At 42.3% G+C, this 15,215-nt stretch overlaps 1 protein-coding gene across 2 annotated transcripts in view; it reads left to right on the top strand.

Moving 5' to 3' along the window:
• CYTH3 (cytohesin 3) overlaps positions 1-15,215 on the top strand; it is a 75,887-nt gene that overhangs the window by 46,864 nt on the left and 13,808 nt on the right. For both annotated transcript variants that reach the window (XM_029577696.1, XM_029577697.1), the window contains exons 6-9: positions 468-548; positions 833-945; positions 4,375-4,523; positions 5,467-5,578. In XM_029577696.1, coding sequence (XP_029433556.1) covers positions 468-548; positions 833-945; positions 4,375-4,523; positions 5,467-5,578 — 455 coding nt within the window. The remainder of the gene's footprint in view (positions 1-467; positions 549-832; positions 946-4,374; positions 4,524-5,466; positions 5,579-15,215) is intronic.

The following is a 15,215-nucleotide window of genomic DNA, read 5'->3' as shown; positions in this document are numbered from 1 at the left end:
AAGATACTGTTCTTGATAGCTTTCTAGTTGTTTGGTTTCATATTACAACTTTAAACATATAGAAGGCAATGCCCATAGTCCTTTCCATGGGTAAAAAAGCATTTGACTATAGTCCAACCTGTCTGTGGGTAAAAGTATGGCACTGTGTGTGCAGATTCTGGGGCTGGAGAGAGGAACATCCATAGACTTGATTATTCCAACTTAGGTATGGTGATTTGTACTGAGAAAACAGGGCACTAATCAAAGCAAAAGTTCCATTGTTAAAAAAAAAAAAAAATACCTGCGGAGTTTGCAGTTCAGCAGCCAGTGTTGAGTATTTCCCGCATATTGCAAAGGTGAAGTGTAATAGCCTTAAAATAGCTGAAATTCTGTAATGGCCGACCATCTTCTCTCATCTTATGTGTAAGGGACTGTAGCAGTTTGTGGTAGGATTTACTTTTCATATTCTGTTTGCATTTCTTCCATAGAGATGATTTTAATATTAAAGTCCTTCAAGCTTTTGTTGAGCTCCATGAATTTGCTGATTTAAACCTTGTACAGGCCTTAAGGTGAGCACATTCTGTTTCTACTAGAAAGTTTTCATTAGAATACATTCATTTTAAATAAGATGCTTTCAAATTGACCAGTGACAAAAGAAAGGGAATAGGTACCTGATCAGAATAGTTTCTTCTCACTATTTGCAAATTTCATTTAGATGTCTGCTAACTTAAATTTAATGATTGGGTGCATGAAACAATTAAAACAGATTTAATTTGATCTGGAGCTGTTGATTTTCGGCAGAGCTATGTGAATTCTGTATAAGAATGAATGACTTCTACATTTGTCTCTTCAGACAGTTCTTATGGAGTTTCAGGCTTCCAGGAGAGGCTCAAAAAATTGACCGAATGATGGAAGCTTTTGCCTCGCGCTATTGTCTTTGTAACCCTGGAGTCTTCCAGTCCACAGGTTAGTTAGTCATGGTTAGGAATTGCTTAATAGTGTGGGTTTGCATGAGTTTGGGGTTTGGTTTTGTTTTGGGGTGAGGTTTTCATTATAAAGAAACAAATTCTTAAAACCTGCAGGATTTACAAGAAATCTGTATGTGTTCCATCATTCCTTGTTTAGCAGTTTATTTACTGAATGACTGCATTTTTCCTTCGGAAATCTCACCATGACTAAATAACAATATGTCTGGAACTTTTTATCTTGCAAACAAAACCACTGTGTATAATAATAAATAAAAAAAGCAACAAAAAACTGAGAACCATTGATGTGTGCATCCGTTAGCTGTTTCTCTGTCTCTTTCTGACTCAGATCTTTATTTCAAGCTGATATGTTATAAACATGAAGATTTTATCCATATTGGTAGGTTTATCATACAGCACGCAGAACCCGTGAGGCAGAAAACAGTTGCATTGTATGTTGCATAATACCTATAATTTTGACTTCAGATAAAACATGATATCTTGCCGATAGGTTTCATCCCTCACAAAGTAGCACTTCCCACAAATTCAGTAATGTTGGGGAGTCATTCCCTATGACAGCAGACTGCAAGTTATAAATGTCCTCTGCTGAACTCGAGATAATCTGAAAGACAGCTTTTGGAAAATGGAATTTAAAAATTCCTTAAAACCATGATGGAAAAAAAAATACGAAGCAGATTTTCAAAAAGTTTAAGTGCCTAACTTTGGGAATTAAGCTTCTAAGTTAGCTCTTTTGACTATTACCTGGGCTGAATGCTTAAATTTATCTCCTATTTTCAGTAGGCTCCTAAAGTTAGGATTGAAAAGTCAGTGGCTACAGGGGCAGAGGTTAAAAAGAGGTCAATGTGATCAAGTGTGCACAGCTTTACCTGCAGTTGTGTGCATGGATTTTGTGCATAAATTTAACTACCAATGCAGCAGAGAGCTTAGCGTACAAAAAAAATATGCCTGCAACGATGTAGATACAGGCTAGCGCCCTCCTATCTGAATCCACTGGTAATGAAGAGAAGTGCACAGACTTAACTTGTGTTCTCTTTACGCTGGAAATTTAAAGCTTCCAGTGCCGGTATTCATGTATGGAGCTGGACTTTGAATGTTCTGCCGTGCTGCAAAAGCTACATGTGAAATCCTGGTTTTTAATCGCCTGATCTGATCGTTCTCCTTATCCAGCACTTTTACTTGTGGGCAAAAAGGGCAGCTGTCCCGGGCCCTGCATAGCAAGAGGCCCATTGCCTTAGTACACAGGGCTCTGCATTTCAGAATTTGGTGCCCATAGGCAGAGTGCCATGGCGGTGCCCCTTTGAAGCTGTACCAGCATAAGGCTTTAAAGTAAGATGGAGACTACTCCTTGGCCTGGATATTTGGTGCCTTTAAAATCGGGTGCCCTGAGCAGTTGCCTAAGCCTAAATCTTGGCCTACCAGTCCCGCAGTCTTGGGCAGCAGAGAAACAGCCCTTTGTTTCCTTTTTCAGACTTTCCTTCCTCGGCGGCATGTAGGGAAAGTGGGGGAGAGTTGTGAGTCTGGAGCAGGCCCAGCTTAGCAATTGAGGCGCTCTATCCCCTAATCCAGCCCCTCCTCTCCTGTTCAGAGTCTAGAAGAGAGACTGCAGAGCAAAGAGCAGCCACTCTGCTCTCTAATCCAGCCTCTCTTCTTCTCCTTTCCCCTCCCATCTGCAGGAGAGGGGGGGGGGGGGTGAAGGTGGGGTGGACAACAGAGCAAAGATAATTCAGTTTGTGTCTATGTATTTCCAATTTGTGGTCATGTATTCTGTATTTGAGGGTCTGAATGCTAGCATATACATTGTGTAGAGATCTGGAGAAGTCTGGCTTGTTTTTGTTTTCCTAGTAGGAGGTATATTGATGTTCTAGGGCCAGGTGAAATATATTTGCAGTGTTTCCTTTTCATACAGGGTTGTTGCTGTTTAAGTTCTGAGACTTTTTGTGTTTTGGTATGGGAGGTTTGCTGTATAGGTTGCAGAGCTTTATGTTCTGAAAATATTGGTAATGGAGGGAGTCTGTATCATTGTGCTGAAGTGACAACAGAATCTGAATTCTTTCTATAGTGAGTAGTAAGGAGAAGCATCCTAATTTTGCTCATTTAGCCAGTTCAGAGATTGCAGTATGCAATGCAGTACGTATTTCTAGTTTTTTGTTTGTTTGGTTTTTTTTTGTCTAACCTCAAAAATCACAAATGACATTGATTACTTACGATGTGATTTCTGAAACACGTTTGTATTGTGTGTGTATATATGAAACAAAATTAAATATGTAAAAGTATGATGAGAACAACTCAAAATCAATGTCAGTAAATATTTCTTCATGGAAGAGGATGGTGGATGCCTGGAATGCCCTTCCGGAGAAGGTGGAGAATTCAAAGGGGCATGGGATAAACACTGTGGATCCTTAAAGGCTAGAGGCTAGAAATGAGGAAAAGAGTGCATGGGGGTAACTTGCTGGTGTGGCGGTTACTACCCTTTAACCATTAAGCCTTCATACTGTTAATACAACTCCATCATTGCTCTCTTCTTCAACGGCAGGGGGAAAAGGGGAATTAGACTCAGACAGCATCCAACAAGGGCCCTGACTTTTACGGTCTGAGAAACTGATAAGTAGGGGGGTGACCTATACAGTGTGGCAGATACTACCATAAGCTTGCTGGGCAGATTGGACGGACCGTTTGGTCCTTTTCTGATGTCATTTCTATGTTTCTGTATATATGTTTTTAGAGAATTGTTCTGGGAGGGATGGTGGCAATGCCGTGATTGTTGAATTTAATTATCAAAATCTCAGGGGGGGGGGGCTCCTTTTGGGCCTGAAAGTAGATTTGGCTGGGGGGGATCCAAGGCTGAAGGTTCACTTAAGAGTGCCTAATACCCTTTCACCAACTTGGAACATAGCACAAGGCCCTTAACATTGTGCTTGCATCGGCCCCATGCAAGCTGGAAGGGAGAAAATGCCTTACATCATTATGCGGTCAGAAAGAAAGGTCTGCCCTTCCAGGCCAGAAGAAGGTAGAGGTGTGCTTGCATTGACTCGCATAGGCCAGGAGGAGGCAGCGGCATGCGACTGCCCTCCAAACAGTTGGTGTAGAGGAGGAAAGCTGTAGTAGTGGGCTGGAGATCTTTAGGGTCGGGGAGGAAATTGAGTATGGCCATCACTATGGGGAAAAAAAATAAAAGGGCGCCCATCCACAAGTTTGTGCATGGCCTCTTAAGAGGTTAAAGCAGTCCAGTCCTTACGAATAGCGCGTGTAACATTTTGCTAACAGGATTTATTTTCTAGCAGCAATAAAGTCAGTGGCTGCTTCTATTAATTTTTTTTTTTTTTCTCCATTTGAACACACCTTGTAAAGTTGTTTTGGAGTTTATTGTGGTACACTAGTAATGGTTCTCAATTTTTTTTCTTCTTTTAAGACACCTGCTATGTTCTGTCTTTTGCAATCATTATGCTCAATACCAGTTTGCACAACCCCAATGTAAGAGATAAACCGACAGTGGAGAGGTTTATATCTATGAATCGTGGCATTAATGATGGTGGGGATCTTCCAGAGGAATTGCTGAGGGTAAGTTGTAAAATAGACCTGACGCAGAGGTCGGTATTGTGGAACATTAATTTGTTTGTAGAGGGGGTAGACTGTAGAATAACATTAGAAAATATTTCTTCATGGAGAGGATGGTGACTGCATGAAATGGCCTCCCAGGGGGGGGGGGGGGGGGGGGAGGATGTAAAATCAGTAATAGAACTCAAGGAGGCAAAGGCAGGGAGAGATTTAGGTTTTTAGTGCCCCCTAGATACTGTTGGAGCTTTCTCCTCGCCCTCCCGCCAGACAACAGAGCGAAGAAGGTCCAAGCTACAGCCGCACCGTTTCCTGCAGTGGTTTGAGGGTAGATTATGCAGCAAGAATAAGAAACTTCTAAGGCACACTGGCAAACCTTTCCATCTTTATATTACATTTTAAAATAGAGAGGTCCGTACCGAGTAAGCCAGCGAGCAGGAAAGCTATCCAAGTAAAGCAACCCAGGTGACTTTAACCTGGTTTTCAGCAGAACTTACCTGGGTGAGAGTTATGCTGAATATGTGTGGATAACTTTCGGACATACAGTCTTTCCAACCGGCCACGAATATCGGCATTACCTGGACAAAGTGAAACCACATCCCATGAGCTCCCTCAGCACTGTCTCTTCTTACGTGGGTGAACTTTGTGCGGGATTGGAAAAAAATGCATGTACATCTTATCTTTAAATCTGTGCACGGCATTTTACCTTTAAAATTTCACCCACTCCAAAAGGTGCAAAAGTCTGCGGACACTCTGTACCCATGGCAGTATTGAGAGTGAAAGTGTGTGTGTGTGTGTATTTTTCCTTTTGAACATTATATATGGGGTACAAATTACCCCAGGATTTTGCACTTAGGTGGGAGTTTCAGAATTGCCTCCTGATCACCAAGCAGATTTCAGCAGCTGCATCTTTTATGTTTTCATTGAATATCTTTCGTTTATCTTTCAGAATTTGTATGAAAGCATTAAAAACGAGCCATTTAAAATTCCAGAAGATGACGGGAATGACTTAACACACACGTTCTTTAATCCTGACAGAGAAGGCTGGCTGTTAAAACTAGGTCAGTAAGATAATGACTTTCTGAATGCCGTGCATTGTTGTGCATTGCTCAGCGATTATCGAGTATATACCCTTCTTTAGTGCCTTGTACTACCTTTTGTTTTAACTTCCATAAATTTTATCATTTAAATAAAAACTCTGAGCAGCTAAACACAAATTATACTGGTGGCACACATTCATTAAAATGAAGGTATCAAAAGCATAGTGCTAATATTTCTACAGTAAATGAAAATTAGGGTACTTTAACCTATTCATTCTATATTTTTGCTTCCCACAGAGTTGCTTGAAGTAGGATAATATACCTGTAATGGACTTACTGTGGATTTATTATTAATGTAATCTTATTTAGAAACATGTATAACATCTTTAAAGCAGTCATTATTAATACAATGTCTAATGCTTGTTTGACATCCCAGAATTTGCAAATCTGAATGATTTCTTAAAAGAATCTTGAATGCTAATGTCTTCCTGACTAAGGAAAAAAAATAATCTTGCATTTGAGAGATGAGCAACAAAGCCAGAAATCAGTTTTAACTTATACAGTCTGTTACAGATAAGTAATATTAATGACTTTGCATGAGCCCGTTGCAGAACGCTGTGAGAGGTTCAGCTCAGTTTTCTGCACAAGAAGTAATACATTTATCTTGCAAGGGGAAATTTTTTCTGTGTGTCTTTATTTTTCCACATTATTTGTGAGTTTTGATTGGTTTGGTTTTGGCTATGATTTTAATGAGTGGTTTAAATGTACCTTCTTGTTTTCCTTATGGCCTATGACCTATCACCTTTCTGTTCTGTGACTGGCTGTCTCTGCTTATTCTGCGTTAGGAGGTATGTACCTAATGACTTCCAGCCTCCATCTTGTTCAGTTGGTCATTTTTTTTTTCTTTTCCCTCCTCTTCCAGTTCTATTTGTATATACAGTTGTCCTGTAGTGCTGATCCTTTCACTTGATTTCCCTTTAAAAAATTTTAGTTACAAGATTTTGGGATTCTTCTGCCAAAGCGAGCAGCTGCAAGAGTATATTAGTCAGCCGTGTGTGGGTCCTGGAGAAAATGGGACAGTTTGTGGTCTGTGCCGCCTTTTCTAGGGCCGGCATAAGAACGAGACAGAGATGGTGGTGCACACAAGCTTTTGAGACCACAGAAATCCAGCGGCCCCTCATTTGCTCGTGTGCACTTTTGAAATAATCCCCACGTGTGTAGGCTCAGATATCCTTTTTTTTTTTTTTTTTTTTTCTTATGCCATTGTGCACCCAGCACTGGGTTCACTTTGTCATGGCACTCCATCACCTTCCCTGCACCGTCCCCTCGCTGGCATCTTCATTTTCCCGTCCCTCACCCCATCCCTCCCTGACATTATGATCGTTCTCTCCCCCCTCGGGGTCTTCTCCATCCGTTGAGCAGTGCTCTTTACCTTCTGCTGCTGCCTCCGCTCCCTCAGCTTCCTGCTGAACATGGACCTGCGAGGGTCCTACTTCAGGGAGGGGGCAGTAGCAGCAGTTACCCTGTGCCTATGACAAGTTTCAAATGGAAAGTAAATGTCTGTGTTTGCTTTGACAATCAGTGGAAAATCCACAGTAAAAAAAAAAAAAAAAAGTACCTGTGATATTTGTTCCAATGTGAACAGTTTGAAAATTGTCCTCTTAATGTTTTATAAACAGGAACTCCCCTGCATTCACTTCAGTTATAAAAGCATTTTTTGCTTTTTTTCTTAAAGCCATTAAAAAAATGACCTTTTATCATTGAGGTAAATCCTACTTTTCCTGATTTTCTTTTCAGAGGTTAGTTTTTGGGGATCAGTAGACGACATGGATTTGTCAGTTGGGACGCCCTCTTGTTTCTCATTGTAATATTTTTATACAAGGGTTTTCTGGATGTGAGTTTTTTGCTGAAGCTGAATAGCAGGCATCAGTTCGGGAGGAGACTGTTTTTAGTAGATGTAGGGAAAACATCCGAGAAAAGCTGTTCATGTCAGCGCTTGTTTTCTTAATAGATTGGTTTGCCTTTTCTAAAAACAAATTATAAATAATCGCAGAAGATTTGATTGATAATGGAAAAGGACTTTATTGGTTTTTAGATAGATGTCATGGCCATGAAGGTAATAAAGGGTTGATCTGTTGGCCCGATGGGGGAAGCATTCTATGCACCATGCTGAAGATCCGGCTTTGATTTTCCCAGACCAGACTCTTCCACCTTGGGTCAGTATGGATTGCCGATTTATGCAGAGGCAGCAATCAGAGCCCCCCCCAGAAGAGGAATCATCTTAGACATCATAAAACACCATGATCCATTGGCCGACCCAATGGCACACCTGTACTTGGTATCAAAGGGCACTGTACTCCGTGTTCCTGGAGGGTTGTAGTGCTAGGTTAGTTGAAAGAAGTTAGTTATTTAAAAAAAAAAAAAAAAAAAAAAGAGGGAAGCCCACCTGGCAGAGTTTAAAGATGTTAGAGCTTTGATGTGAGACTTGTCGCCATTATAAAGAGTAGTGAGTTGGTTTAAGCAGATTCTGAGCTTGGAGGCCCAGGAGTCTGAGAAGGCTAGCTAGCCAAGAAAAGATAATGTGCTATTAGTAGCATGCATCAAAAATACAGCAATTCTTTTTGTGATAACTGACTGCAGTATAATACAGAGGAAACTGAATTATGCATAGGAGGGTTTGTAGGAGGTACAAAGTGTGACATTGCAGCTCTGCTGCACCTGCAGAGTCCTCTGTTACTTATCCTGAAATGCCGCACCCCTTCATTCCCTAAGTGCACACATGCTGAACTCCAGAATAAAGAGTGTTTAACATCTAGTTCTTAATTAGTTTTATAAGAAGTTTGTGATTTAGCTTGAAGACATTTCTAGGCAGGATTATAAAGGGGCTAAGAATCATTACTTTTTGGGTGGTATTTTCCTGAGCTAAAGGTCATAGATTTGTATTGAAGAGCTTTACAAGCGGGCGTTAGCGTTGTGGCTGCACAAGAGAGGATGCGGGGGTGCTGATGTATTTTTTCCTCAAGGACAGGAATAGAGGAACATGGGAAGTTAACACCTGATGATGGAAGCAGGAAACAGCCTGTGATCGAAAGCTGCCCAAGCCTGATGGGGCACCAAGACAGTTTTTTTTTTTTGTAAATTATTCTGTTGCCCTCCTAGTTTCCTAATAACTATTTTTTTTTAATTAAGCTTCTGTATTTATGGATCCCTGATATATTGAAATGAGCTATGACTTGGTTCAGAGATGTAAGTTAATTTTCTGCAGCAGAGGCATAAAGGGGATTGCCTTTGTAACTATCTTCATACTTTTGTGGGTGATGGGCAGTCATTGCTGCAGAAGTTCCCTAAACCTCTCTGCTTGTATGTTGTTGCTGTACAGAATTCAGGTATACATTTTGAAAACTGATGTAAATGCATTCACAGCTTAAGAAAAATGCCAGTGATCTGGATAGTAATCTATCTTTATTTTAAATTATGTTTCTGGTTATTTTGCAATGTTCCCTTGCCACTCTGCAAGTGCCATCTGGTCTCACAAGAGGGTCCAATTGGAGGACAGTTATTTTGCTTATCCCATGAGGGCTGTTAACGTTCAGTAAAGAGAAAAGAATTGTTTTAAATGTTGTTGCTATATAATAGCACTAGATATGTATTATACATGAAAAAAAAATAGCCCTTGATTTTGAAGAACTGCTTGCAGCATTCTGCAAACTTGACTCCTTTAATCTTGGCATGTGATGGCTCAGCGCCTGCTTGTCATTTCTGCTGGCTTTTTTTGCTGAACAGGAAATTGCCGGTTTCCCAAGTAAAATAGATAAGGATGGTTGAATTAGCACTAGCTTGAAACTTGTGAGCAGTAGCTCCAGTTATCAAGGCTTCAACCCTGGTTACTGTCCATTCTTGCAGCTCTCCATAGGCGTTCATAAATCAGAGTAAAATCGGCAAGGTTTAGACGTTGGATTTAATGAGTTGCTTTTCCGAACCGTGGTCAGGGTGAGCTACAATTCAGGTACAGTAGGGATGTGTCTGCCCCAGAGAGGGTTCACTATCTAAGTTGCTACCTGAGGCCAGATGTAGTAAATGTTTTCCCCATAGATACAAAATAGGTACCAACCCTGGTTAGCTCTCTTGCTGTTAATTTGGAAGCAATCTTTATTAAATTGCTAAACATTCGCGGTAATGCCGGAGGAAGTTTTTATTCAAGCAGTAATATTAAACAATATTGTCAGACACTGGAGGATCTAGATAATGTCTGCTGTAATTTATGGGACATTGAGCTGTTGTGCTCACATCTGCTCCAGATTTTGAAGATCAGGGCTTTGTTTTCCGAGGAAAAGTTGAAGTAGTTGTAGGTCTGGGAAGAGGCCATTGGACCCATCAGGTCTACTCGCTCTAGTCTCATCTTGCTTGCTATGCCTGCATTCCATCTTGCTCCGTGCTAAGTTCCCGTCACTCATCCTGCTCTCTGAGCTCATTATGGCTGCTTTTCACACTGGCCTTTCTGGATAGCTTGCGCTTAGTGTGTGTGTGTGTCTCTTGCTCACTCATTGCCAAGATTTTTGTACATACTAAATAAGGATTTTTCAAAAGTAGTGCTGCTGTTTAAACCTTATCGGCTGAAATGGGAGTGTTTTTATACTCTGTATTGCTAATAATTATTTTTCATTGCAGATAATGTTGGTAATATTAGTGCTTGCAATTGAATAGCAATGTAGACTTCTCATGCAGTGCAATTTTAGGTAATTTAAAACCAATTCTGAAACATCTCACAAATAGAATTAAATTAAAATTGCTTTAAAGTGAGCCGTACTACATGCTAATTTTAACATGCAAGAATAAGCTAAGGAGATAGATGGCAAAGAAATATAGCAAAACACAAAAAAAAAAAAAAGAAACTGTCAGCAGTTTGAAATTTGGTTCTATTTTTAGAAAAATGAGAGATGTCACATACTTGGAGTAGGAAATAGAAACAGTATGGGATTTTTGGGGAGCTTTGTCTTGTTTCTTTGGGCTATAGTTTTAATTAGATTAAGCCTATACTGGGGCTCTGGTGCCATGAGCCTTCATTTGCAGCTGCCTGGGGGTTTCCCTTGCTATTTTAAACATTTGTTCTTGTATCCTAAACACTGCAGTAATACTGCTTGGCCAGGCATCGTAGGCTATATGGCTACCTCCAGGACCCAATATGTGTGCAGCCTGAGTCTAAGTGGTAGGTGTTGCTCTTGAGGAATGGAAGCACAAGAGCAGGAGTAAATTGCCAGGACAAAAAAAACCAAAACTATCGTTCTTTGCAAGTACGATAACTTTGTGATGTGATATATGTCTGAGAAGCCAATTGGAGATAATACCTAGCAGACATATGAGGTATGTACACTGGATTTAGACCTCAAATTCAATTTTGGGCATATCAGATGATAGCTGTTAGTCCAGAGAATGACAGCAAAAAGCTAATAGTTTGCTTTCCTTTTCTTCTGGTTGGTGCATCCATGCCTGATGCTGTCCTACTCCTACCATGCTGCTTTACTCAGAATGTATAATAGAATTATGGAAATGTAATTCCTATGTCTTCAGGGCATGGAAGCATAGATTATGACGCCAGATACAGACCTCAAGGCACATCTGGTCTGTCTAATTTCCTTTCCTGTTACAGTACTGCAGACCTTACTTGATCTCTGGCTTTGCCTTCGCTTCCTCGCAAAGACAGATCCTCTGCTTTTTCCAATATTTTCTTTTCTGTGACTGGTTTTTGCCTGCACCATCCTCCCACCTTTCTATGAAGAAAATTCCTTATGTTGTTCCTCAGTCTGCTTTCTTTGAACCTCATGGCCCCTCTCTTTCCCTGGAAAAGTGCTGTATCTTAGAAGTATTTGAATATTTCTCTTCATATTCCTCCTTTCTTTTAAGGTATACATATATAGGTCCCTGTGGCTCACTTCATGGGCTTATGGTGCAGACTTGGTGCTATTTTGGTAGTCCCTCTTTTCTGGACTGCCTCTGCTTCCATCTGCATCGTTTTGGAGATGTGGCCTTCAGAATTGGATGCAGTACTTCAGATGAGAATCTCGTCAATGATTTGTACAGAGCCATTATCACGGTTCTACCTAGGGCCTCCTGTGATGGGGCAAGGATTGCAAAATCCAGTCCTTGTGGCATCTTGGGAACTAGGCTGGAGGTGAATGGTCATAACCTCCTGCCTCTCCTCCATCCAGCCAGCCCATAACTCTTCTAGCTGCCATGTTCTGAACTACCTTTCGGGCAGATGCTATGGGCTCACTAGTTCTCCCCTCCTGGGGTCTCTGCCTGAGTTTGACTTCTTCCAGCATTTTCCTTTGCCATCATCTCCTCTGGTTTGCACTTCCAATTCCTGGCATTCTTCTCCCCACGCCTCCTGAGAGCCAACGGGGTGGTGGAACTTCAGTCCCTCTCACGCCCAAAACTTCACCCAGTGTTCTCCGTCCTTCTTCTGATTTAATGGCCCTGGACTTTGTCATCTCTCTCCTTTCTTTCTTCTCAAGCACTCGAGGTTATGAGTTGGGTGGATTGAGCTGCATAAATTACAATGAGACAACTGAATTAAGTAAAAAAACAAAAACCAAAAAACTATTTTTAGAAAAATAATTAAATTGAAGTAATAAATAAAATTAGGATTATGTTAAAAATTTGTGGAGGTTAAATGGAAAAGGTAAATGAGGTTAACCAGAGTGCTTTTGCTTTGATACAGGTTGAAGCACATTGCAGGCAAAAGCCTGTGGCTTAATAATTGAAGCACATTTGAAATCTAATACCATTTCCAAAGATGTATTTTATAAGACTTATTGGACACCTCTTTCTGTAATTTGGTATTTGTTGAGGTGGAGTGCTTGTTTGAGCAACATAAAAGAAACACATCCAATACATGATGTATACAGATTAGCTACTAAATTACAAACAATACATACAAGTACAAATTTTCATGCCTTTCTTATATTCACTCATTTATTTTCAACAGTTTTCCTCAGTGGCTTCATTCTTTTTTCTGTTATCGTCATATTTTCTTTTTCATTGTTTTTCTCTTATCACTTTTTCATCTGACCTTTCAGATTTTTTTTTTAAACTTTTTTTGACAGGCACAAACTTGCATGGTCCAAGCTTCATCATAGATGCACACACAACTCGCTGAGCTGACTCAGTGTCAGACACATGGAAACACACACATGCTCAGTGTTAAAAACAAAACAAAAACCCAAACAAACAAACCCCAACTCAAACTGTGCTCTCACCACCACACAGCTGCAAGAACATTTACACTGCTTCATTTACAAAGATGCACGCCATCTCTCTTACAGCAAACCTCAGTGTCTCTCTCACACACATACAGTTGGTCATCTCTCAAATAGAAACCGGTCTTTCTCACAGGACAAGCAGGATGGTGGTCCTCACATGTAGGTGACATCACAGGATGGAGCCCAATCACGGAACACGTCTGTCAAAGTTTCCAGAACTTTGACTGGCCCCTACTGGGCATGCCCAGCATGGCACTAACTCTGCAGCCAGCAGGGGGTCCCCCTTCAGTCTTCTTTTTTCCGCGCAGCAGTAGCCACGTGGTTAAGGAGCTCTGCAGAGATTCCTGACAGGAATTTTCCTCACGGAATTACTAAAATCTAATTTACCCCACAGGGGTCCCTCCAACTTTTTCAAGCCGCGGTACTCCAGTAAGTTTTTTACCCGTTTTCTGTCTATTATCGTCTAGTTTGGCCCTCGCAGCCTACTGGCCGTCGACCTTACCATGGCTCAATTTTTTCATGGCCATGGCGGGGTTCCGCCGGTGCCCGGACGGTAATCGCACCATGTCCATCACAGATCCTCAAAGTCTGTGTAATGTGTCTCGGATGTGAGCACGATGTCCTAACCTGTACCAAATGTGCCCTTATGACACCAAAAGGTCGCAAGGCTAGAATGGCGAAGATGGAACTTCTCCTCCGTGCTCAAACCCCAACACAGTCTATTGCATCGACGTCATCAGAACCGGCACAGTCAACTTCGCGCCAGCATCGACCTCCGGCCGGTGACCATCCGGCATCGACGACTTCTTGGCCTTTGACACCCTCTACAACTTCTCGGCCTTTGACACCCTCTACTTCCCCTCAGGACCGAGGGGATCGTAGAGATAAACACTGGCAACGAAAGTCTCGGATCATCGAGGGAGCAAAATCATCTACCTCACCACTATCGAAGCAGCCCCGTCCAGAAAAGGCACGGACCTTTTCGGCGACCGGGTCACTGAGGCAACCCTCACCCGACAGGGTATCGGGAGCCGCGACTCCGCCTTTAATGATGGTCCCTCCGGCTATGCCTCTGCCTCCTTCTTGTGTTCTGGAGTCGGAGCTGCTTGCTCGAGGTCTCCGAGAAGAACTGGACCGGATGGTTCAGGAGGCCATCGACAAGGCGATGCATCGACTCCAGGTTCCTCCGACACCGGTACCGATTGCGGAACCGTCCACTGACTAGATTCCAGCAGCGTTGGCACCGCTGCTCTCGAGGATGGAAGCGCTTATGGCCGCTTTTCCACCGATGAACTCCGGGTCACCGATGGCTCCGGTACCCTCCTCGCTTGCCTCCTCATCGGGAGGAGAAACACCGTTCCGCATCCCTCCATCGGGAGTTCTGCCTCAGCCGTCTATGTAGATACGTCCGGTGCCACCCATCCATCTATCGGTGCAGATGCGTCCATCGGCACCACCGAGCCATCCATCGATGCCCTCATCGGTGCCTCCTGTTATTCCTTAGAGTCCTTCAGAGTCTAGACCAGGACCTTCAGGAATCCCACCACCCCATTCTCTAGTTCCTAGAGGAGCAGGTGCTGATCCCTACGACACCTGGACTGATGATTCTTCACCAGACACCGATGATTTGCCTTCACTACCTTCACCTACTGAAAGCAGAAAGTGTTCTCCTCCAGAGGACCTTTCCTTTATAAATTTTGTGAAGGAGATGTCTGAATTGGTTCCCTTCCAATTACAGACTGAACAAGATGACAGGCATAAAATGATGGAGCTGTTACATTTCCTGGATGCTCCCAAGGAAATACCTCCATCCCTATCCACCAGATTCTTCTGGATCTCCTCAAAGAACTGGGAACATCCTGGCTCTGTGGCTCCAGTCCACAGGAAAGCTGACACCACCTATCTCGTTCAGTCAGCTCCAGGCTTTCGCAAACCTCAATTGGATCTCCAATCTGTGGTGGTCGAATCTGCCCAGAAAAGAGCAAGGAGATCAAAACCTCACACTTCCTTTCCCCCAGGCAAGGAACAGAAATTTCTAGATGCCATTGGTTGCTGTTTGGCTCTCTCCTCCCAATGAATGGTGGCTCCTCCATCTCACCCATCATGTGCTTTTCCCATATTCTTCCTCTGTCCCTTTTTTCTTCCCATCCCCCTGCGTCCACCTCCTCTTTTACCTCCTCTCATGGCCTGTTTCACTTCTCTGGGTGTAATATCTTCAGCTGGGTTTGTTTTGTTCATTCCTCGCTCAGAAGCTCCAGGTCATGTTGGATGTGACCTCAGTCTCTCAGACTTACTGCTAATGCTTTTAATACTTGCATTGTGTCAGAGAGCTGCGTTCTGCAGTTTGTGGTGCAATATGTATGGGCAATATATCCAGATGCACTTCAACGTTCTTTTTA

The sequence above is a fragment of the Rhinatrema bivittatum genome, chromosome 14, assembly GCF_901001135.1.
Source record: "Rhinatrema bivittatum chromosome 14, aRhiBiv1.1, whole genome shotgun sequence".
In the NCBI taxonomy this organism is placed as follows: Eukaryota; Metazoa; Chordata; class Amphibia; order Gymnophiona; family Rhinatrematidae; genus Rhinatrema; species Rhinatrema bivittatum.
This window is presented reverse-complemented; position numbering and strand designations above follow the sequence as displayed.